This window comes from Anopheles cruzii, chromosome 3 (assembly GCF_943734635.1).
Source record: "Anopheles cruzii chromosome 3, idAnoCruzAS_RS32_06, whole genome shotgun sequence".
Classification (NCBI taxonomy): Eukaryota; Metazoa; Arthropoda; class Insecta; order Diptera; family Culicidae; genus Anopheles; species Anopheles cruzii.
In genome coordinates, this window is record NC_069145.1 from 66,853,059 (window position 1) to 66,877,072 (window position 24,014).

At 53.1% G+C, this 24,014-nt stretch overlaps 2 protein-coding genes across 2 annotated transcripts in view; one reads left to right on the top strand and one right to left on the bottom strand.

Annotated features, from left to right (window-relative positions):
- Positions 1-17,047, bottom strand: part of LOC128270824 (box A-binding factor) — a 165,005-nt gene extending 147,958 nt beyond the window's left edge. The window contains exon 1 of the mRNA XM_053008245.1: positions 16,934-17,047. Coding sequence (XP_052864205.1) covers positions 16,934-17,047 — 114 coding nt within the window. The remainder of the gene's footprint in view (positions 1-16,933) is intronic.
- A 2,152-nt stretch (positions 17,048-19,199) lies between these two features.
- Positions 19,200-24,014, top strand: part of LOC128270825 (serine/threonine-protein kinase pkn6-like) — a 7,490-nt gene continuing 2,675 nt past the window's right edge. Inside the window, exon 1 of the mRNA XM_053008246.1 lies at positions 19,200-19,253. Within this exon, the coding sequence (XP_052864206.1) occupies positions 19,200-19,253 (54 nt within the window). The remainder of the gene's footprint in view (positions 19,254-24,014) is intronic.

The window sequence follows — 24,014 nt, forward strand, 5'->3', positions numbered from 1 at the left end:
ACCCGACCTTATGCGTATCGATCTAGCTTGCGGAGGCCTTCGGAGCCACGATCAAGAGTGATACCGAGACACCGGCGTCGCATCAAATGCCACACCAGCGCGAAAGGCGCCTGTTAAACCTGATCCGATTTTTGCACTCCCAACAGGGTTGAGCGATCGATGTAAATAATCACCTTTCACGCCGTTTTTCGCCTCTTTCACCAGACGGGCTGGCGAGTGAGTGTTAGCAGAATTGAAATGTAATCCTCCCGGTATCCGTATCGTGGCGATCGACAACGACTCCACGACTCATTTCCATCTCATTCGCGATGCGTGGCTCGCCCAGGCCGTAACCGGTAGCCCCCTAGACACCACCAATCACGCCCAACCAAGGGCTGCGAAATGGAAATGAACGATTGTCATCTGGCGTGTGATGTTGTTAGTTGAAGGCTACCGATCTTCGATCGTAAGGTGCACTAGAAACGGATCCTTTCACCGACGGGAATCATTGGCCGCTTTACGCTCAGTTGCGGGTCGCAACAAAGTTGCATTTCTGTCCCTTCCAAATGGGACGCGCTCTCAAAGCTCCGAGGGTTCCGGGCTCAGAAGTCAAAGCGAAGGCCCTCTCTACGTCAGCCTGTCGTCCGTTGATTGGTTGGCAGTCAATCATGGGCACCCGACCCTAGCACTCGCGTGCAACGATGATCTGGTCCGCCTTCTCGACTTTCGGTCGCCGCGAGATGCTCGAAATTCTGCCACAAAACGGACGTCGCCAGGAACACCCGGGGAGGGCCAAGAAAAAACGCCCACCATTCGCGAACGGTATCATGGCGCGGTGACTGATAACTGCGCGCCTGACCGATCCGGTTAACGAGCGTGCGCCCGCCCGCCCGTCCGTCCGTCCGTCCGTCCGCCCGCCGTTTTCCGGGACGGGTTTTCATCGCAATGACAAATGCCTGTCATCGGGAAAATTGAAATATGTCGCTGGCGGCTCGCGGATGGCCCGTTCGTAGCGGATCGGTGCGCCCGGCACGTAGAGAATGAGTTATTTTTAGCCATCGGACGGCGCCAGGAGGACACGAAATGCTCGGGCGCGTTTTTCGACGATATTCAACCACTCTACATCGTTCAGTTTTGTTAACCAAAATCGATCACAAGTGGCGGCAATAATGACGTTGTTGGAATATCTTCATGTTGGTCCGACAGTCCCACCGCTTACATGTGACTGAAAGTGTCAAAAGTAAACAAATTAATACCTAAACAGTTAACACATATTAGTGAAACCGCAGTCCCAAGTTACGATCAAGTATTTAATGGGATAACTTTGGTGAATTACCATTTCACATTAATCCGACACCCATCGGATTATCCGTGAAACCGACTTCCCTAAGGATGTGCCACTCGCATTGAACACCCGCACACACACACACAGACAGACGCATAAATCTCGGCCACTAATCTGATAACTAAAGTAATTATGACCAAATCCCCGGCAGCCAAACTAATGCGCTCGTAATCACCTCAACTACGGTAGTGCCACTCGACCGGGGCCAGGCGGCCGGCCCCAGTGGTTTTGAGGAGGGTTAAAATCGACATGAAAATGGCCAAACTTTTCACCGTCCAAAAAAAGTTACAACCCCGACCGGCCGGCCATTCGGGCGGCGGAACTTTGCCCAAATCACGGCATAAATGTAACAGAGAGCAGATCGTTTGTCGAACCAGCCCTCCCCACTTCCGGGGTGGCCGGTTCTGGCCGGCCGCCCAGCCGCACATGATTACTGCGCAATCAGCGCCCCATAAATACTAATCCCTACTGCCAGTGCCCTCTCACTCTCCGTGCGCCAATGGGACCTAACCGAACCGAGGCCGAGCCTGGCCGAGCCATTCCAGCAGACACTTCCACTCGCCTGGTCGGCGGAAGAAAAAGCCCACATTTTCGAGGAAAACTCTATCCCCAGACGGACAGGGCCCCCCTTCTCCGGTGGCCGCCCGGGATGGTGGCTCAGTATTGATTCATTAGCGGATCGATTTTTCCGTCAGAAACCGTTTAACCGAGTGACGTAATTTATGGCATCGATTTTCGCCGAGCTGCCGGGCGGCCACCGGGGGCAGCCGGGCCTCGGCGCGCGAGATCGGGCGAATAATAAAAATGGCAAATACAATAAATAAAATCTCCACCGTGCTCCAGGGGTCTGCAATATACCGCGTTTCGGGTCCCCGGGTCCAGGATTCATTAGGGGATTGGATTTTTTGGCCGGGCGCCCCGCAGGAAGTCTCCCGAAGAAATATAATCCCGAAATTAAATTATCGATAAACCAAAAAGTGCTCTGTTTAGGACACACCATCGGGTCGGCTCTCGGCAGCCTTCATCATGGAGGTGAGCCAAAAATAACGACCCTGACCCTGGATGGATGAAAATTTTCGCAACTTCAAACCAAGGCCCGCCCGGCTCTCTCGTTTAGGCCATCACACTAAATAATCCACTACTTCTAATGAAAAAGAAATACCTTTCATTTCACATCGCGCAAACCAGCATCCGGTTAACCCTCGTCTAAACCGGCCTGGCCTTGAACGAGAGGACGACTCGGGAATTCACGGCTTTCGGTGCGCCAGGCTTTTCCGGTGTTTTGGAAAAAGGGCCGGGCCAAATTTGCTCACGCGGGAAATACACCGGGAGCCGTCCACCGGATAACACACACACAGGCGGCTTGCTGCTCCGTCGTCCTTGATTCATGTGCTATCGTGTTTTTTGGATTTTCCTTTTTCTTTTTGTCCGCTGTTGTCCTCGAAGCGTCCTTGGGGTTTGGGCCGCGGTTCCAACTTACCCGTGCGGGGGGAAAACTTCACTTCGCAGACAGATCATGGGAATGGGTGGAGTTGGTTTTTCGCGAAGTCGCCGAGAGAGACAGTGTCCTGGACTGGCCTGGCCAGGCCAGGACTCAGGCCGACCGGCCCGTAGTCTGTGGCGTGGATCAATAACCGTAAATCAAACGTTCGTTACACTGGTGATATCCTGATTGCTTTCGAAGTGCCACCAACAGGCCGGCTTTTCCGGTCGGAATCTCTGGACTGGACGGGACACGCGACTGGTCAGCCGACTGGTGGCCCGCGGCTGCGGTTGGCGGTAGTAATTTACGATGGAAAATGATTGCTTAGCGCGCCCTATTCGGGGCCGTTTTGGGGATCATCATATTTGTGAGCCGCCGGCGCCGGGCGCGTCAATAAATTGCGCCGCCCAAGGCGCGCCCGCCAAACGTGCTTTTGAAGCACATTAGACCACGCCGAGATGGAGCGTCCATTTACGCGTCCCCCGAAGAAAAATGGGTGTCGAAACACCGAACGAAAAAGCCACCGGGATAAATTACGCACGATTAAGCGGTGTCCGAGCAGCGCCAGAAATCGCATCCCGGCCCAACACGCACAGCTGATGATGGTCCGCACTCGATGCCTCCGTATTGACGCGAAAAACCGAAATTTGCGTAATCGCCAGTGACTCACGGGAAAGCGGAGACCTGCGAAGGCCTTCGATACACATTTTCCGCAACCGATAGTTTACCGAGCACAAGGAAACAAAAACACACACCAACAACGGACTGTGTTTACCAGCGTTTGATTGATAACACTTATCCGAGGTACGCGGCTCGGGGCTGTTTATTATTGGGTGGTGCGCCGCCATCTCGGACGGTGGTTTCCAGGTAAAACAACCAGGGCTCCGTCGTCCGTCGGGTGGATAACTTTCCGTCGATTGCTTCCGGATGGAAAAGAGACCGGTCGGCAGGTCCGGCGGACTAGACAGATAGTGTTTTGCGAGCGATATGACGCTGGGAAACGGGACTTACTGACGACGATCGTCCACCGGCGATCCGGTTGCCGGCCACACAAACCGTGGGGACAAGACCCGAGTGCTGGTCAAGCGTAACGTGGCGTTCAATTGGCCTGTACCGTGCACGGCACGGCGATGTGAAAGTTAGATTAATCATAGCCCAATAATATGAGTGTGTACCGAGACCGGAGCCATCTCCTGTCCGGGTCCGGGGGGCCAGCACGTAAGAGGGGCCCCCGTGGAAAGTTGGCTCTTGTGGTGATTTGGTTTAAGAGGGATTTTTTCCTGCTTTTTGACACTTGGCAGCAAAGCAAAAACAGTTTACGTATTGTTATCAGGAGCGCTCGATCGGATCGACCGGAGCACATAACGGGCCGGAGCTGAGGCCTCCGGGCGCTACGGAGGCAAACGTGCAATGTTGCAACCGGCCGGTGTAGTATCCCACGGTCGCCACAGACACCACTCCCGGGGTCCTCGATCGGAGACCAACGATCAACGAATTGGCTCCCCTCCCGAACCGGCCCGCACATAAACACACTTAATTCGCCGCAATTAGAGCTTTTGATAAATGGCACTCGAGGCCCGGAGACTCTCGAGTGGATCTCTAGTGTGCGTGTGTGTGTGTGTGATGTTAAGGCCACCAACCATCTGTCAAAGATGGTCACTTTCCTGCCACCGCGCGAACGCGGAAACTCCCATTTGGGGGGGAAAAATCGTAAGCCAATCAATGATGCGCTGTCGAAACGAAAACGACTGGCGGGAAGCCGTGAAACATAGAGAGCATAAGGAGGCCTGCCCCGCGGTTGCACAACGTTTCGGGTGCGGGCCCGACCGGCCAGTTCCAGTGAGGCAATATCGGCGAACCGATTACCGGATAGGGAGACCGCCACAATCGATAAGCTACTGGCCCCAGTTAATTTATTATACCCTGACGTTCGTGACGTTCTAAGCACACTCTCGGACCTCCGGGCACCACTCGAACTCGGAGTTAATTAACGTCTCAGGGTCATCAAATTGGATCAGATGAAGATATTTCTAATGCCGAACACCACCTTACGGTCAACAGGCCAAAACCATTTGGCGAACCCAACGCTGCGATTTTTGCTCGTGTGTCAAGCTCTGAGGCCCCGCGGCCAGCTGGTTATCTGATCTCCGGGCGGCCACTCTCGGGGCCATTGGGCACGGATTTTTTTCGCGGAACCTTGGAGGCAACACTGAAATTCATCTCCAACTTAATTCCATCGCCCACCGTTTCTCGGCGTAATCAACCCCGAAGCATAAACTCCGTTTCTGCTCAGTGTCGTTGGTAACGTTGGTGCGACAGAGGCGCGGATGCAGTCAAACATTGCCAGAACGGCAGAAGAAAACAACCCCAACACCAAGCCGCCATCCGGAAGGTAAATGAGAGAATGATGAGCGCGCGAATTGAACGGGAAAATTATCTTCCATTTTCCGACACCACTCCGACGGAGGGCGCAAGAAACCTGGAAACCTGGTACCGCGGAACAGCAAAAGGACGAGGCCGGCGCGCGAGAGTAATTGCGGAGCAACTTTGCTGTGGGTCAGCTTATCACAAACCGGTCGCCCGGACTCACCCGGCCCAACTTATCTCCTCCCGTATCTACCGACCGCTTGGTCGGAAGAACAAATCCGGAAGTTGTAATTAAAAATCCGCCCAACGGGAAGAACAATACCGGCCGCCGCCACCGCCGCCGGCCGGTGGGTTGTGCAACAGAGTTTTATTTTCCCATTTTCCCCAAGGCGCAGCATATCTATGGCTTCCAACTGTTTTTTCTTTCTTTTACTCACCACCATCCCATTGGGTTACATAATAAAACGGACGATCAGCATAGCAGATAGCAGGAGCTTACCGTGCCTTATCGGACTTTGCTATTCGTTTCGCACCGGGCGCTGCGGATGGTTTTCAAAGAACGGGGGGGCTCTAATCCCGTAGAATTGAACTTTTATTCAGCCCGAAAGTGCATAAAAAAGTGCATTCAAACGAGTAAATAACGAGCAAAGCCACAGAAATGTAAAAACAGGAAATGTATCCCGAAGCCGGGGGGTGCCGGGTTGCATTTTGAATTAGCTTTTGTGGACGTCCGAAGTCGGAACAACATCTCCACCACATTGTTTCGCTGGTTCGAAACGGGATTACTCGGAAAACTTTATCCACGGGTAAATAAAAAGTGTTGGACATGATATTGGCGAGCGAACAAAGCTCAAATTATTCGTCAAGAAAATAGAAAAACAAGCGTACCGAAAACGCATTACACAATGCTTAGCACATTTCGCGCAGTGCAATAAAAGCTTTTACAAATTTCGCTGTTTAACTTTGCAACCAATCGATCTGCAAGCAACGCGCAACGCCATCGACGGCGCATTTTCCGCCTGTTTGTTGTTCGAATCTGCGGCGAGTGCAAATAACTGACCCGGACACATTTTTGGCATTGCACTCGGCCTGCTAGTAGCGGCTTTCCTCGGGCAGGCGGCAGCCGTACCGTTCCGTTCGCCCGTTTTTCCGTTTGATTAAGCGATGTGTTTACAAAACAATTCCTTTGATTCCGCCCGGTTGCGTGGTACAAGAGCACGCCTCGTTTCGCGACCACCGTCGAAGCGCATGGGACGCTGCTGCTGCTGCTGCTGCGGGACCCATTTACATAATCCTTTGATCAACCGTCATCTTTATTTTGCCAGCTGGACGCAGTGACCGTGTAATGCAAGTTGCACCGGCACCGCTCGGTCGCCGTTTTCCTGCTGCCAGCGATGGCAAAAGCGATTAATCTAAGCAAGTCCTCTCTGTATCTCGCTCTCGCGCCCTATCTCTCTGTCCTCGGTTGCGTCTGTTTGGCCAGCGAGTGATGTGCAACATCAACCAAGCAACCTTTTCGCTTGCGTGCGCCGAAAGCACATAAAAGATATGCCCAGGCCAGGGATCACTCAGGAGGACGGCGGCGGCGGCGGCCGCTTTCTCGTTTGTTTGGAAAATGGATTGAAATTTTAAACTATCCTTAGATCGCGGCCCAACAAGATGTCGTCGAAGGGTTGCGCGTGAAATGAGTCGGTGCTGATGGGCGCTTTGACCAACCACCGTAGTATTATTGAGAAGAGTTTTAGATTTGGATCGATTACCAAAATGCCACAGCAGTAAACGCAAGGGGCACAGAGTTTTCTAAATCTGTCTTCGATTCACCACGGCGTAAGTTGGACGCACTGTTGGCAATCTTTCGTTCCGTTCGGATAGGTTTAGGCACGACATGCAAGTAACGGACCATTAACCATCAGAGCATGGACATCGATTAAGGGTAATACGCCGAATCGAGAACATGACTGGGGACATCATCTGCCCCTGTGGGATCCTAATTCCATAGCACCCATGTGGCAATCTTTTTCAACAAAAACCACAAAATAGAGCCCATCATTTATTATGGAAATAAAAAATGTTTTCAATATGCTAGATCGACCGCTTCAAGAAATCGTTGCACCCAAATAAACCACTTTCAACTTGACGTCGTCAAGGTTGGAACGATGTTTTGCCTTGGAAATTCTGATCACGAACAAGCAAACCACGCCGATGGGCAATACGGCACTCAACCGGGTTCCTGACGGGGCCCACGCGACGATACGATCGCAGCGTTTGATGATCAAATTAGGCTCAGTCGCACCGCACACGCACCACCGCGTCTCAGGTGGTTAGCTCCAGATGGTTGACGAACGAAACAATCCAATTCCGGATTGTAGACCGTACCGGCCGGTCAACCGGCTGGCAGCTGGCCCTAGTGGGGCTCGGCCGGTGAGAAGTTCCTGCCCCGGTTGGGAGGCCCAATCTTGCGCACCGAAAACACCGGTTCCTGGCAAAATTTGATCCACCCGAAAACCCAACGGGTAACGGGTACCACGAGCCCGGACTCTAATTGATCCCGAGAATATGTTGCGAACAGCGCCACTGTTGTGGCACAAACAAAAAAAACTGTTGTGGAAGCATCGCTAACTAGTTTAAGCTTTCCTCAGAGTCCCGGGCTCCATAGCTCATTAGGGACCGGCCGTACCAACTAAAGCCTCGCGTACCTGGTAGTCTGCTGGCCCCAGCCCAGCCCCATGGAAAGCGAGTGGAAAAAAAGTGAGATAATATCCGTAATATCAAAAGCCGCTCAGGCCGAGGCCGACCGTTAAGGGGCGGAGAAATTTAATTGAATTAACGTAATTACCAGCTTCAAAGAATGCTCATTGATACCGAAGGCACGCCCGTCGGACACGGCAAAAAAAAGCCACCCGGAATCGTCGGCTGGGCGTCCAAAGCGTCACTCGGCCCCCGGTATGTTTTGGGGCCGTCATTTGTTAAACAAACTCCTACCGGAATTTTGCGACGACGGCGAGAAGATCGCGCAATCGTCGAACCCGTCGTCGGCCCGCGATTATGCTTTGCCCCAAAGCGCAGCCAGAACGCTGCCGCGCATTATTATGCTACAGGCTGGGCTGGGCTGGCCGGCAGGTAGGCTCGGGCGGTAACTACTCGAAAGCACCGACTCATTATCGTCATTATCATTCTCCTGCTCCGGCCGGGCGCATCCTTGCGGTACAAGCGAAGTCCGCTGCCAGTAACGCTGATAAAAAGGCGACCGAGACCCGCGCTCTGTAGCCAAAACGGCGACTCGACTCAGGTGTTTGCTGCTGCTGCGCCGATTATGCAACGCGAATTGCGGGCCCTTTTGGACATGTACTTCGGAGGAGAACAAAACATCGGAAGTCAAAAGGAGCAGGAGACCCATCAGCTGGCGCATGTTCCCGTTTGGCACGTTAATGTTTTCCTTCCTTCGCGATTGGCGAGTTTTGAGAACTTGTTTTTTTGCTCCGTCGAAATATTGAAACCATGCAAAGCATCGAAACGAACGCCAACTGTCGCCGTCGCAGGCGGACGAAAGGCGGGGACGCACTGCAAAAACGTGTCTCGGACGAATTATGAAAATTGTTTCCAGTTTATCAGCACCAATTTATCTTCATCGGTCGAGCGGATTTGGGCCGCCTTTTTTGTGCCCTCTACCAACGCGACTTGTTTTCTTTTGCACTTCACTTTCTTAAAGATTCGTCAAAGTTGGTTTTGCGTGCCAACATTTCGTAGCCGTAACCGCACGGACGTGTTTCGCGAGCTGTCAAAACAGTCCGGCCGGGTGACGACAAAGTAATTCGGTGCCGAGTACGACCGACAGCATAGCAATTGCCCAATTCATTGACGACGACGACGACGGCGATGCTCAATGGAGCGGCGGCCACGGGTACATGAACGCGAGCCGGCGAAGAAAATTAACTTCCAATCCTGCCACAAACGGGTCTTGGTACTTGTGGACGTCATTTGGCCACATTTTTTTTTCTTTCGAGGCGTCAAGTGTGACTTTGACAGCAACGGTGGGTGTTGGGTGTGAACATGAGCCAGTGTTGGCGGTAGCCTTTGGTGCCGCTAACACAATCGACCAGAACCCGCCCGACGTGGCCTTCGTGTGAAGGCTCACCCCCGACACGATATTACATTCGCCGGCTACTTTTGCCCTAAGGCACGTGTCCGCCCGACTAACACTGGCAGGACTGGAACGGCGACCACTGCCTAGCCACGAAATGGAAGCGTCACGTACGCATCATGATTGTGCGAACATATTTATGCTCGGCCACAAAAACACTGTGCGTTCTTGCTTCACCGGTTCGTTATTTCGTCCAATAATCATATTTTACGGAAACATGCGCCAACTTGAAACAAGTATTATTTGGGTGATCATATCATACCGTCCAACGGTTGCCCGAAAATGGCCATCCATTTCCCAGCAGAGACACATACCTGCAAATAGAAAAAAGAAACAAAAAAAAGGTTAAGCTGGGCGAACAAAAAGCCGGAACACACATCGGCCCGGCACATACCGGGGGGGAGAGGCCAAGGGGATCGCGGGGGGCTCGTATCAACAAAACCAAATATCTCCGAGAAGCCCTCGCTAAATCTGACACGCATCAACGGCCAGGAGAAAGAGACCCCATCCTCAGGCAGTGAGGCATGAAGGCCCTAAAAATAGAGGCAGCAAAAGGAAACCATAAGACCCCTAAGGCCCCGCGACGCGACTGTTGTCCTGCCTGGTCAGAGCCGAGCCGGGCCTTGGGCACGGGGAAACGATTAATCAAACCCACTCGGCACGCTGGTGTGTGTGTATGTGGAATGCTTTATAGCCCAGTTTTTTCCCTCTCTCTCTCTCTCGGTCCGATACCGTACATTATCACGGGTCCGATAGAGGAGCCCAGGAGTCGTCTGATTGATCGTACATAATTGAACACTGCTGGGCCTAGGCTTACACCCGGGGGCCACAAAATTAAACCAAGGCGGCTTAGAGAGACAGCCCATCGCGTCCAGGCCTATTATCATTATCGAGAAATTTACTAACGTCCAGCGAAGGAACGAATCGTAATCGAGGGTTGATAGGGCCCGTGAAAAAAGAAACCCGCGCCGGACAACCGGGGACCACACCGAGGAACACGAAGGCCTGCTGCTGCAGTGTTGCTGCTGCGCATATCACAGTCCGATTCGTCCTTGACTTGATTGCAGGAATGTCGACGCAGGAACACACTATTTTTCATGTTTCCCCTCCGAAGCTCATGGTCCAAATATCGCGCTACTCATTTTCAAGCACACGCACACACCAACAGAAACAGCGGAACGGCCAAGTTTGGGTCTATGCAGTGAGAAATAATCCGTAAAAAGTCCATCAACTAACCATCAACCTCGCTGGCTTTCCGTGCGAGATGATTATGACGAATTCGATTGAATGGCCCCCGTCTCTGGCCGTTGCTTTGCCGATCCCTTCCGGAGCTTTTGGGCTGAGGCTGTTTTTTTTTTCTATTCTCTCGTTTTCCCTGAGCGGCTGGCTGAGGTTTATAATGGGCTTTGGTGGCCTCTTTGAAGCCCGTTTCTCACCAGAATGGCCTGGCCCGCTGCCGGATGTGCGCGCTGAAGACAATTTTATCAAACCCCGTCCGAGACCCGGACGTTGCGCGCGGTACACGAGATTAAAGCCTCCCCCCGAAAAACCAATGCATCATCATCAGCAACAACTGACGCGGAACATTAAACTTCAGACATACACACGCACACACGAATCGGTGCGATGATTGAAACGATCTCAAGACCGAAACCAGAGTGTAGACCAAGCCGAGAAACCTCGATTAGAATCCAGCACAAGATGGTTGATGATAAGCTGTTTAATACGTTCGCTTCGGTCTCCGGCCGTCGTCGGCCTAATGCTAAAGGCTAAAGTATGGCACCCAGGCACCAGGGACACCAAATCGTGTGATAGGAACGGATGCGTTATAGGATTTACTAAAATGGTCCCCAAAAAGCCACACCAAATGGCAGAACATAAAAAATCCGGAGATGAACGAGCCGATCATCAGGGTTATCTGGGAGGTTAGAGCACTTAAAATGAGAAAGTAAGACTTTTACATCCCAGCCCGCAATCTGAAACAATTTGCGACTGTCACATTCTGACATCATATGGCCAATGGCAGCGGGGGTTGATTTCGCCACTACATCTTCTTGTTTGATTTCGATCTTGGCCATGAATCACCACCGCACACAGCGGATTTTTGGTAACTGGATTCGAAGAAACAACCAACCGAACCACCTCATATCGCCTTCGAGAACGGCTCTGATAGGAGAGCGTGGTGTCGTCAGCTCCCTTCAACAAACTCCCGGTAAACCCGGGAGTGGCCGGGACACCACCGTCTCGGAGGAGCTTTAATCACGTTAAATCACGACGCAGGCGACGGATGCGGACCATATACGGACCTCGCCGCTAGTGCGCCCCACTCGACGCCCCGGGCGGGTTCAAGGTGAGAAGTAGGTGAGTTCACCACTGCCGAGGCGTAGCCTGACTTGGCTGGCGGCCGCACGGAAAGTGACGTCAACCAGCGAAGAAGGCGAGCGTGATAAACACAGCGAACGAACAACCGATCCGCCGCGCCGCACTATCAGTAGCGTAATATCACTGCCAGCAGCCTCCAGTGGCTCGTTTAATGGTGCTGGTGAATTAGTTGTTTTGTTGTTGTGGATTTCCCCGACACCCGACACCCCGGGAAGAAAGAGATAGAGAGAAAACACCACCAAGTCACTGAGAACTGAGAGCTTCTTCTGAGACGGGCCACGAAATGTTTAACATTCGCTCATTACTATTTGCGCAGCCAGCGAGCGAACGAACGCCGACCGACCATAAATTCGTAGACATACGGCCAGCAAAAAACAAAAAAATAGTTCTTACGCCGGCGTGATAGTGTGTAAGTGTTCCACAACAAGCCTGATGGCCGACCGGCCGGGTCGTGCCCATCACCTCCTCCCGTAGACTTTCAAACATCCATGAACATGACTCACGACGGACGATTTCCTAATTCTTCAGGCCCGGCCGGCCGGACGGACGATAAAATAAAAAGCCCGAAAGCTTGGCCTCGCCGCCCCAAAAGTCGTGAGAACTATTTTCATGAACTGGCATACACAGACACACACACGGGCGCGCACGGACCTCCGGACGCCCATTTTGAAGGGGGCGGCGAGGGGAGATAAAAATTATACCCAACCAAGTTGATAGCCGTGCCGAGCGCGAGAGAGACAGAGAACGCTCACTATCAGACCTTGGACGGGACCCGATGACTGGCGGACAGCGCTGTACTGTGTGTGTGTGATGGTCCGCCAAGACCTCGAGAGACTGTCGAGTGGACCTTTGCGAAGATTATCAGACTTTAGATTAGTCCGTACGACTAATGAAGGCGATTCATGTGGAGCTTTTGGCTTCGTTTCTTTTTTTCTGTATTGAAATATCAACATCATGATCTAGGTTTGGTAATGAAGTTTGATGGTGGGTGCCCATCGAGCCGCAAACGCTGAAGTGACTGGCGCTTATCATAGCGCCTAGCTGCGCAGTATTTCCGCGCTTCACACAGAAGTGTTATAAGAAATTAATGAAAGGTTTCAAAATAAGCTATGCCAATTTTATTTCTGAGATCGATGTCCGCCGTTGCCGAAAACAGCCTTTAATTGGGCGTAACTGAGTACTTTTGTAAAAAGCCACTCCACAAGTTCCACAAGCCCGAATGCCCAAGGGACACAAATGCCTAAAAATGCACGAAATAAATATCATGCCCTCGGCGGCCATAAACTGTAACCGATGCCAACACGTCCAACATGCGGCAACGGTGGCTCGGGCGCCCCAAACACAACCGCCACATTATTCATGATTACTGGACAGAAATAGCGGCCATCGTGACACGGCCGACCATCGGTCGGTCGGAACCCTTTTTCAATTTTTCGCCAACGGAGCAGACCCCGGCTCAGCGAACGAAACCAAAAACGAGGGAAAAAATGGCAAACAACCCAGCATAACCTTTCTGCTGATAGCCCCATAAGGCTGCCACCACCGTCGTCGTCGCCGCCGGTCGGTCGGTGTCAGGAGGCCTTCGCCGGGGGTCAGGCAATAAGCGTCAGTAAATAATCGCAATCACTAATCTCCTCGCATACCGGAGGAGTAAGTGGCCTTTCACGAACCCGCCGCGGAAAGGCGAACCCGCTCCACACCGCCTTCTGTTTCGGGTCCGCGTCGAAGGTCCTGCGAACGACGTTCCATCACTCATCTCGACGCCGACTGTTGTGATTGTTCGCGTAAATCGTCCTCTAATAGGGCTCGACCCGATAGCGCCCTGAACCCATGCGGCTTACCATCCAGACACACACACACACACACACAAAACAATCCCCGGACGTCCAAACCCGACGGGGAGGCTTATCCCATTTATCGGGAACGTTTTTGGGAGTGGATTTGGGCCCGAGTCCGGCTGCTGCTGCTGCTGATTACTCCGCACTCGGCAAAGCAAAGGAACCCACCCCAGTGGTCGTGTCGGAGTTGATGGAGTTGAAAACCGCAAAGACGGATTACGGCCGATAACGGTACGTGCCGCCCGGAGGGAAATGATCCTCTTTCATCGGCTAATCCTCGTTTCGTTTTTTTTGCCACGCGGCACAGCATACTACTGTGACCAAAAACCGACGGGAAACAGTTGTCTTCGATTGTCGTGGTGCGGTGCATCATGAATTCTTTCCAATCGGCCAAACAAAAAATACTAATTGAGTGTTAGGCGGATTTGTGGAGAGACAGTTCTTGGTTCTTGTCTCACGAGAAGTTGTTGCATCACATTTTCGTGATCATTTCGCCACAAATACAACCGAGATCGTTCAAATCACAAATTCAACCGAGAAACTCCAGAGACCTTTACTGTCAATAGTTAAGATATGAACTGAAACGAAGAATATGTTGAAGGTTATTTCTAAAAGGAACTTTTCGGACCGTTTCAAAAATGGAAACAAATGTAGACATGAGTATACTGCATAAAGCAAAGATTACTTAAAGGTGATGACATAGCTTTAGAAGAATAAATAAAGAATCTTTGAGTTTATAGCAAATTTCCGATCTTTTTCAACCACAGTAGTAAATATCAATCGATTTCACGTAACACGATCGCCTGCGAGCGACATTTGTACCGTGCAATTGTAGCGCACCGTCGCTGGCGTAATCTTAGGCCTCTAATGTCGTCGTCGTACGCGATCTACACGTATTTTATTTCGGTTTTCTCCTTAACCGCGCCGCGTAAGAAACCAGCGGAACAGGGCCGCCGAGCAGCATTAAGAAACCAGCCAGCCACAGGCAGAGCCTTCACGACGAGAAGACGCCCAAAAGCCCGACAAAGTGCGCGCACGAAATTAAGCCCCAGCGCGCGCGCAATGAACCATTATCCGGACTGTCGACGTCGTGGTGTGTGCGATTATCATTAAGGCCACGGCCCCCCTCCCCCTTGACCGCCCCAGCTCGGATGATGGGACGTACCTACTTGGAAAAACGGTGGTAAAACACACACGCACAGGCAGCAGCATCACTCAACAGCATCTAGCCGAATTACACACCCCGGGCACCCGAGCGCGCCTTGCGCGATGATTGCGCACACCGAATCCGACGCGGCGAGTAAAGAAATAAATGAACAAACTACTGCCCGTTGGCTGGAGTAATTAGCCACGCCAGCAGTACGCTGCGGGGTCAGTGTAAGAGGTGACGCTGAGAAGCCCACATTAAAGTACAATTTCAAAACACCGGGCCACCGCCCAAGGATAAGCAAGATTTGTGGTGCTACCGGATGAAGAATTGATGAAGACAAAGGACACCCCACCGAATGGCGGACGTGGAGTCGCAAACGCCAAAATTTAATTACTTTCAACGGGTCTTAAGATCGCGCCCTTGCGAGGGACACTAAAAACCGGCCCAATAATCCTCGCCACTCGGTGACCACCGCCACGTGTTGCTCGAAGTCGGACGTCGAAATCGGAACCCACACAAGACGACACTCTGGCACAAAGCAAAACAGCGGAAACACCGATAGAAGGAGCTGCCGGAACAGGTCCGATGGGGAAGATTTATTCCATATTAGACCAGCCCACCTTCAGCTTCTGGGTGGACTCTTTTTTTTATCCCCGGGCATTTCTATCTCCCAATCCGATAATCAAAATAATCGCATTCGCCCGACGACGACGACGACGACGAAGCGCTAAATGGCCACCGAGAAAGCGGGGCGGCATACGACGTCCGGTGTCGGAGGGCGAGCCTACCAACACAATCGCTAGCACACACACACACATTCGTGGCCAGAAATAGAGAGTCTTTTGGGCGAAAAACTGAGAACACAGTGTGGCGGGACCGAGAAAACATAGCCGAACGGCAGGAAGCTGGAAAGCTGCTCGGCCAGACCAGAACACCGTAACGAATCGGGCGCAAATCGGGCAGCTGGCTGGGTGGCTGGCCGGGGCCACACATCCCCCCGGATAAAAAGGGAAAAGGGAAAACGGAAATCGACGGTGGCACGGTCACGGTGTGCGAAAAAAACAGACGAAGATCGGCCTAATCAAACTAATCGCCCAATTTCAGACCGAATCTAATCGTACTCTCACTTCAAGTGGCTACCGACGATGCTCGTTTGGTGCTCGTCGCGTTTTTTTATTGCTTCCCATCTTGGGCGAGCTTTCTCGCTCGAGCTGCCTCCCGTGGGGTGCTTCCATTTCACCAGGACCGGGTCTCGCGGGAAGCTAACAGAAAACTGTGCAGATTTAATAGAAGAAAAACTAAACAGCCAAAGCTCGATTTTCTAGTCACAGAGTGGTGTGTGCGTCAGAGAACCGTACTAACGTCACACGGCTTCGTACTGTTTTTTTTTTTTCGCGAGGACGACAGTAAAAGGAAGCCCAGGACCACCATTTCTCGGGCCGCCCAACGAGCGCCAAATTGTCGGCGGCGCCAATTCCCCGTCAAGCACCGCTATGAGTCGGCGCGGCGTGGTAATTTAAAAGAATTTTCTACATTCTGTTTTGGGTTTATTTAAATTACGTGCCATGAAAAAGAAAACCCAGATTTCAATTCAAATATCAAGGACGAAGGAAGCTTTTCCTTCGGAATTGACCTTCCGTGGACGCGCGCTCAGCGACCGTTATCTATCGGTTCGAAACGCTCTGATTTGACCAGACTGAACAGACCAGTGTTGCCAGCCCCAATAAATCACCTCCTCAGGGCCACGGTCCATTGCAAGCTTTCCGGTCGAACCGACGATCTTCGACCGACAATGGTCGATTGGCTTCAGCCACCGATTACAAACACCGATTGGATGCGAGAAGCTGCGGGACAGATGACGATAATTGACCAGCACACGCCGATTGCGTGGGACCCCCACGGTAATTCGAAAGGCTGCTCGGGGGCCTCGAACGGTTGAAGAAGCAGCCCCAGAAACACGGCACTCAAAATCGAACCCAAATCGGCCACACAGATAATGATGGTTCTGATTTGATTGACCAACTCGCCGATCGATCGTCGATATCGGCGCTCGCAGCGGCCAGACCAGACCAATCCAGTCCAAGGACACTCCCGCGGCCCGCGTGAAGGCTAGCCGCAATTGGGCACCCGCCGCAGCCCGGCGTTTTGGCCAAAATTAGCCTCATCTTTGGGCCAAAAGGAAGGTAAAAAATCATCGCAACATAAAAATGAATAATTTCGTTGATTTCGCTTTTCGGTGCGCGCTCGCCATGGCGGCCGTCGTCGTCACTGTGGCCGGGCCGCCACCACCGCCGTTGATTGTCATTATCATTAGGCGCAAAATCACAATCTTCATCGCCGCCGCCGCCGTCAGCGCAATCATTGTCTTACGCATTACGCGACTCGGACGCGGACCGGCGGAGATTTCGTCAGACGCGCAGCGCGTGTTTCGATTATGCTTCGGACGGCAAGCGAGCGCGGTGCAAATGAAATCAATGCTGCCGCCAGACCGGCACTCGCTCGGATGGGTCTCTCCTCGCCGCCGTAAGGCCGCCCGATTTCGCAATGAACCGCACGGAGAGACGGTGCAACATGGGCGGCTAATTCAAGGCGCGATTAGTGCATTAGTGATGGCTAGGGTGGCACACTACATCGGGCCCATCAGAGAGAGAGAGAGAGAGAAAGAAAAAACCGGAGCCCGTCGGGGCGTGTTTCGAGTGCTGGTAGGCGAGGTGTTTTGACACCTTGCTAGGAGCTGTCGCGAAATATTTTGAACCACTTCAGACCACGCTGAAACCAGCAGTTCTTGGGGACAGGACTGACCGCAGTCTTTAAGACCAGACAGTAATGTTACGCGATTCGACGGACTCTCAGACTTTCGGTCGCCACCATCAAGCGTTTGATTTTACGATCCGCGTAACATAATCCTTATGCGCCCGCCGCGCGTAGTTATTTATGCCACCAAGCGCCAAAGAGCAAACTAATAAAGTCCACGTTGTTATTCGCGCGCGCGCACCACTCAGGTCGGATCGCGTGCTGCGTAGTGTACCACGTGGCTCCAGTTCGCGGAAGGAGCCACCGGATTGAAAAATGTTGCGCTTTACTCACGGCGACCCTTTTAGTACGGTGGTGAGGCCCAAAGGGCTCTCGACCGGCCGACTTATTGGTAGGCGCCAGAAATTTGATAAGGGTAGCCCGCCGTCGCCACCGTCGTCGCCACACTATTGACCAGTTTGGGGGTGAGTGGGTTAAAAGGTCTTTCACGATGTGACAATGTGATTAAAAATTAATTTCCGCACGGGGCGTCGTGAAATGAAGGTATATCGGGGGACGGGCCCTCGACCGGGTTGACCTTTTCCGGGGGACCCATTATCCATTATCAGGAGGGCAATCTTCGCTGAGCGTTTTAGGCGCCGTGCCCCGAATAGTATAAAGCACATATTTTACAGCGAACAGACGGCGATCGAGCAAATCAATCTAAGCCCAAAACTATTAACGCGTTAACTTCTCCAATCCGCGAGGCTGGCTTTCGAGCCGAGCAGTCGACTCTAAAAATAAGTTTCAAGAACACGCGCGTGCCCCGCGCTCGGCCTCGGGCTCAAGGTTTCGATTGCATCAGCGTCGATAAGCGTCGACTTGAGCGATCGGCTTCCTGGTGGTGGTGGTGGTTGACCCCAAACCGAGTCCTTGCCGAGTCGAGAGGAATGGGGGGTCCGGAACGGGCCCGGACGCAGCGATCCGATAGAGCACGATAAATCGCACGATTATTTGCATCTCTCAAGCCGCGGCGCGGTAATCGCGAGCAAATCGGCACACCAGCCCCACCACCACACGCACGCCTTCCGAACCTCCCTCACCGGAGGTACCGCACAACAATGGTTGTGGCCGCAGCCGGAGCCCGCGGATTAATTGCACTCGCTTAAGTGCATTTCTCTGTACCGTCGCCGTTCGCCGTCGCCGATGCACGATGCACTCGCTCAGGGGGGCTGGTGAGGACGCCTGGCACCTCCACCTGGCCACACAGAGCCCCTTCTGAGAAAGCACTTTCCGGGGCCCGGTTCCGGGCTGGCTGGGAAATGTCGCACACCCGGGCCGTCGGGCCGGGTGGGAACCTTTCGCGCGGCCAACCAACCGAACTAACCAGCGAAGTGTGATTCACACAGCCACACGGCCCTAATGGCCCACCCGCTCCGCCTCCCCATGTGGTCGGATTTAAATGCAATGAATGTGCAAACTTAAACGGTTCATTTAAATTAACACTTCCGCCGGCGCGCGCGGTGAGTGGAGCAGACTCCCGCGGTCGGTTGCTTCGTTCCGAGAGTCGAAAGGAACGCGAGGGTGACGAGCGGAAAACCCCTTACGGCGCTGTGTTGTAACGGGGTAACGGAGTGTGAACATAAGGGACCGGCCGGCTGTGACATGCGCGCACCCGAGACGCTTTCTATGGGTCCGTCCTGTTCGTTCAAACACACAGTAATCATAAAACACCATTATTAACGCCGGTCCGGGGGCCGGCAAATTGTCGTCCGAGCGCAATGACGACGACCACGCTTTATGCGCTGCTGTCCAACAAGATCGCCAACCTCTCAGTCTGCTGGCTCGTGGCTCGTTCGCCGATAATTGCCAACGATCGATCAAACTGTCTCCGGGGAGACACAGTCCGTCGAGTTGACCGTCTGTTCCAATCATAACTCCGGCCGCACGCGGTCAACAAATGATCACGAGTTGACGAGAGTTCCGCCGGCATGCGGAACCCGAACCCTGGGCCCATTCTGGGACTCCCAGGCGCGTCCGTCGGGGTCACTTTTACGGAACAATATGGAACACGGCGTCGGCTACCAATCATCATCAGTGTGCGCGGTCACAGCCCGATCGCAGGACGCGTCGTGCAAACTTTCACCCGCTCGTGACGCCCGTCGTGCGCGTCCCCCGGGGAACCGCGAGACACGAACTCAATCAAATCGAGCCAATCGGGATCCGAGATGCACCGTGCGCCATCGGTGGCCCCGAGGTTTGTCCAGTCGTGACAAGTCGTGAGCATCTCGCTCACTAACCGCGCGCGCGGCGCTGGATCATCGTTTTTCGATGAGCCGCACAACTTATTTGGTCCCTGCAAAAATGCCGACCGGCAATGGCCGACTTATGCTACCAGCCATCCCAGTGTGGTGTGTGTCACCTGGATTCCCCCGGGTGGCCGCCGGGGCAAAGTTTTTGCCTGTGCGCAGTGCTAAAAGTGTTCCTCAGAAAACCGAACCCGCAGTGTTGTGCTCAACAACTTTCGAAGTCGTTTTTTCCGTAACCCGATCGGAGGAGCACAGAATCTCTACGGTACCATTTTGTTTTATGAGCTGCAGTTGCTGCTGCTGCTGGGGCGGAGAGAAAGGCGAGGCGAGCTCCCGCCGGCCAAACTATCCGGCTAATACAAAAGGAAAATGGGATGCAATTGTGGCGTGTCGTCGTTCTGTGTCCCTCTGGCGACATGAACATCACAAGATCGAACGCTGTTCGTGTCTGTTTTCTATGTTGTGGACTCCCCCCCACTGTAGGGGGTGATGGCGTAGGTGACTCCTGCGCGCCAGGAGGAGGTACGTAGAAAAATGGTGCAACTGGAAACATGAGCAATCGAGCCGGAATGGGCTACGCTACGGGGACAATTTTCACATGTTCGCTCCGCTTTTTTTTCCTTCTCTTAGTACATTGCGTTTGCATTTGCATTTGCTCAGTGTGCTAAGTGCATTTCGCTTGATGAACCAGACACAGCACCGCATCGTTTGCGCTCAGGAGTGTTGTTGCGGATTGAGTTGACGTGTTTAATGCAGTAATTTAAATAAAAGCATTCGAACAAACAAGTACTAGTCAAGAGTGTTAACCGTAAATTCTCTTCAAAGGCCACGACACAACGTCTAGATTGAAAGTCGTTCTAATATATGGTCCCAGTGTCCCAATGCACCAAACACCACTGCCGTATGATGCTTAGAAAATGGCAGAAAACGTTTAGGAACAATAAAGCCGGAAATCCCGACAAAAACTACAATACAACATCAACCGGTACAACCCAATACAACGACACCATTTTACAGCCGAGCTAGCCCGGGATAAGCCATTGTGATTTTATTTAATACGGCTCACTTCATTCCTCTTTAAAAAAGGATCTTCGATAATTGATTCTGATTTAATAAAATAGTAAATTAAATTCAAATATACTTATTATCTGTCGCACGGGTAACACTCCGCAATTCAAAGAATACACTTCTGGCTTCTGCATTTCCCTTTTGGCAAACAAGAAAGAACGGGATCCAGATAGGACTCGGTGCCCATTGTACTTTGTCTAAGGCGCTTGAAGTCTTGTAACCATAACTCGTCACAATAAGACCCAATTTGGAAGGCTTGGTGCAACAAAGGAGGAGCTGTTGTCGAGCAAATAATTAGCTTCTTCGAAGACAGCAGCAGCAGCAATCAAATACATGAACTGTTGGTAAAAAATCGAAGAACATTATTGAAATCCGATAGAAGATTGGTTGATTCTGAGGAACACATCGATTTTTGTACATCCCATTTAATGATGTGCCCAATACGCTTTTAATTCCAAACACTTGTTTCGATGTCCCAAGTTGCCCAAGTTAAATAACCTCAAATAGAAGTGGCCTTTTCCGAGCGAAACGGGTTCCTCCGGGAGACACCAGGCTAGTGATTACTTCAAAACAAGTAAATCTCGACTTCAAAGCTAAGGCCCTTTCGATTGAGGATGAGCGCACAAAAGACGCTGATTGGCTGCCTTTGACGACCGGACAGCCGGACGACAGGAGGATTATCTTATCTCTGCCGTGAAGCTTTCAAATTCAGTCGATTCAAGCTTTGATCGCAGTCGAAGCCTCGGTCCGTCCGAACCCAAAGCCCACGTAGCAGCTACAAAACGTGGAACCGGGCCCCAAAATCCCACGGACAAGAAGAGCCTGCTCGCACCGGAAGTGCCGTGGAAGACATGGTTCCAATTTTACGGCATCGTACGGGGAAACGGGGCGGCAGCAGCAAATTATGGATACAAATTGTGGCGTTGAAAGGCAGTCCCCGGGTGAGGGCCCGCTTGGTTGCGACATGGCCGCGGTCGCGCGCGCGCGCGATTCGATCGCGATAAATCTTATCCCGGCGGCTCCATCTTCGTGGGAGCCGACGTGCGGAGGCGTTAACCACCACCAGCAACCTCCACACGGTCACGCCGCGCGTCGTGGCCATTGACAAACTGTTGGGTCGAAAATTCGGAGCTCGAACCCTTCGCTTCGACCGTGCGGAAAAACTGGCCAACAACAAAGACGGACACGTGATGGTCACGTTTCGGGCGGTACGAATCCGAAGCGGTGCCGTGAAATGCCATTCATCACCTCGCCTGGCGCGTTCTTCACGGCCCGGCCGCGTCAGGCCAGGAGATAATTTATCAAACTCCGGTACGCCGGACCAAGGGGGGACCGATCAAACATCACGAAACACCCCCAAAATGCACCTCGGATGCGGGTGGTGCGGGCGAGGCAACACAAAGACCTTCGCGAACACAGAAAAGCGTTGCGCGCACCGAGCATCGCACTCAATGAAACTCGTCGTCGTCGTCGTGGTGCAACAAGCCCCACTCCGGGGTCCGGTTGCGCTCGAAGCGTGGCCACCACCAAGCAAAAAGCCACTCCAGACTGGCGAAGAAAGGTTGGGCAAGAGCCGCCAGGCCAGGCCAGGCAAGAAGTAGAAACAAAAACAATCTTATCTGGTTCGATACGGTCCCCGGCGCACCGCGAGTGACGCAAACCCAGCTGTGGCCGACGGGAAGACGGTGGCCACGAAAGAAACAAACGCACAGAGGAAAGGAAACAGCAACAGAGGGCAAGAAAAAAACGACGACGACGACGGTCCCTTGCCACTATCACGATGGCCATCGGCCACCATCGAGGGCCAGCGACGGACGGACCGAGGGACGGGCGAACGTTAATCCGCAAAGAGCGCAAAACGCAGAGGGCAAAAAAGAGCGGCAGCAGATTATATAAAATCACCGCAGACGCGGGTGGGGCGGTAAAGGTCTGCGCGGTGGGTTGAAGCAAAGCCTGACCACCACCAGTAAGACCTGGCGGCAGACAAAGAGCCATTCGGCGGCGGCGACGGTGAACGAAAACGAAATGCCGTCAGCGAAAACAAGAAACGGCAACGCTCGGTAAAGCGACGAACCCGACCGACCGACTGAGGCGCCCGGCTCTCTTGGGTTGGGTCCGACTTGGGTGCGAAAGAGAGCGCATCCATTTTCCGGACGCCGGCTCCGGCTGATGATAGGGTTGCCGTCTGTGAGTGTATGTGTGCGGTGGTGGTCATCTTCGGGCCATCCAACAGAGACTCTTCGCGTCCAAGGCAGGAAACGGCAGCCCAAGAGACAAGGAAAGACAAAACAAAACCCCTTTCACGGGAGGAAGGCCGCCTGAGGGGCAGTCGGGAAACAGTCCACATCCGGTCGAGACGGTGCGCTTCGTCCGTGACGACGGCCCCCCTTCGCATCAGCAGTTTGGGGACCAAATCTGTTGGACCAATTTTTCGGAAAGAGATTGTCCGGCTGCGGTGGCGGCGGGCGACCCTGGCACGGTGACAAACGGGCCCGGACCCTACCACGGACCGGGGGGTGGTCAAGGTTTCCGGTTGCATTCAGTCATTCCTTGCCGGAACCCTAACGCACACCGCTGAATGATAAGGTTAAATCGGAACGGCAAAAGTTCCCAACTGAGAATGTGCTTTGTGTGCAGGGTGAAGATTCTAATGCACTCTCTCTCTCTCTCTCACCGCGTCGGGCACACTCTTGTCCCATTGTCTCAGCGGAGTGTCCCCACCACGCGCGCAGATGACGCGCGGTCGTCTCATTGCGCGACTAAGCAAACAACGGACAAACGCAAAACAAGAGTCTGCGCGACAGAGTGTCCCTCCGTCTAGACGGCCCCCGCCCGATAACCCGAGAAAAGGTTGGCCGCAGCCACCCGTGGTGAGAGCGGCCCCCTTCGGAGATCGAAGAAGGCCAATAAAATATTCGACGTCCGTCGCCGTCACCGTCGCCATCGCCGCTTATCGCCGTCCACTTTATTGGCACGCTGCGGATGCTGCTTCGGATGCCGGTGCCGGTTGGGCGTGGGATTGGGACACGGTTTTTGGGGGGCCGCCGCCGTTCTTCGCCTTCACAGTCGCTGGGTGGCATGTGCTCCTAATGCGCCCCGGGGGGGACCGGGCTGCTTCCGAGAAGAAGCGCCGCCGAGAGCATCGAGAGATTGTAAAATCGGTGGCTTTGTTATCGCTCGGGCCGCTCGGGTGCAGCCATAAATAAACCGCCCGGCGAG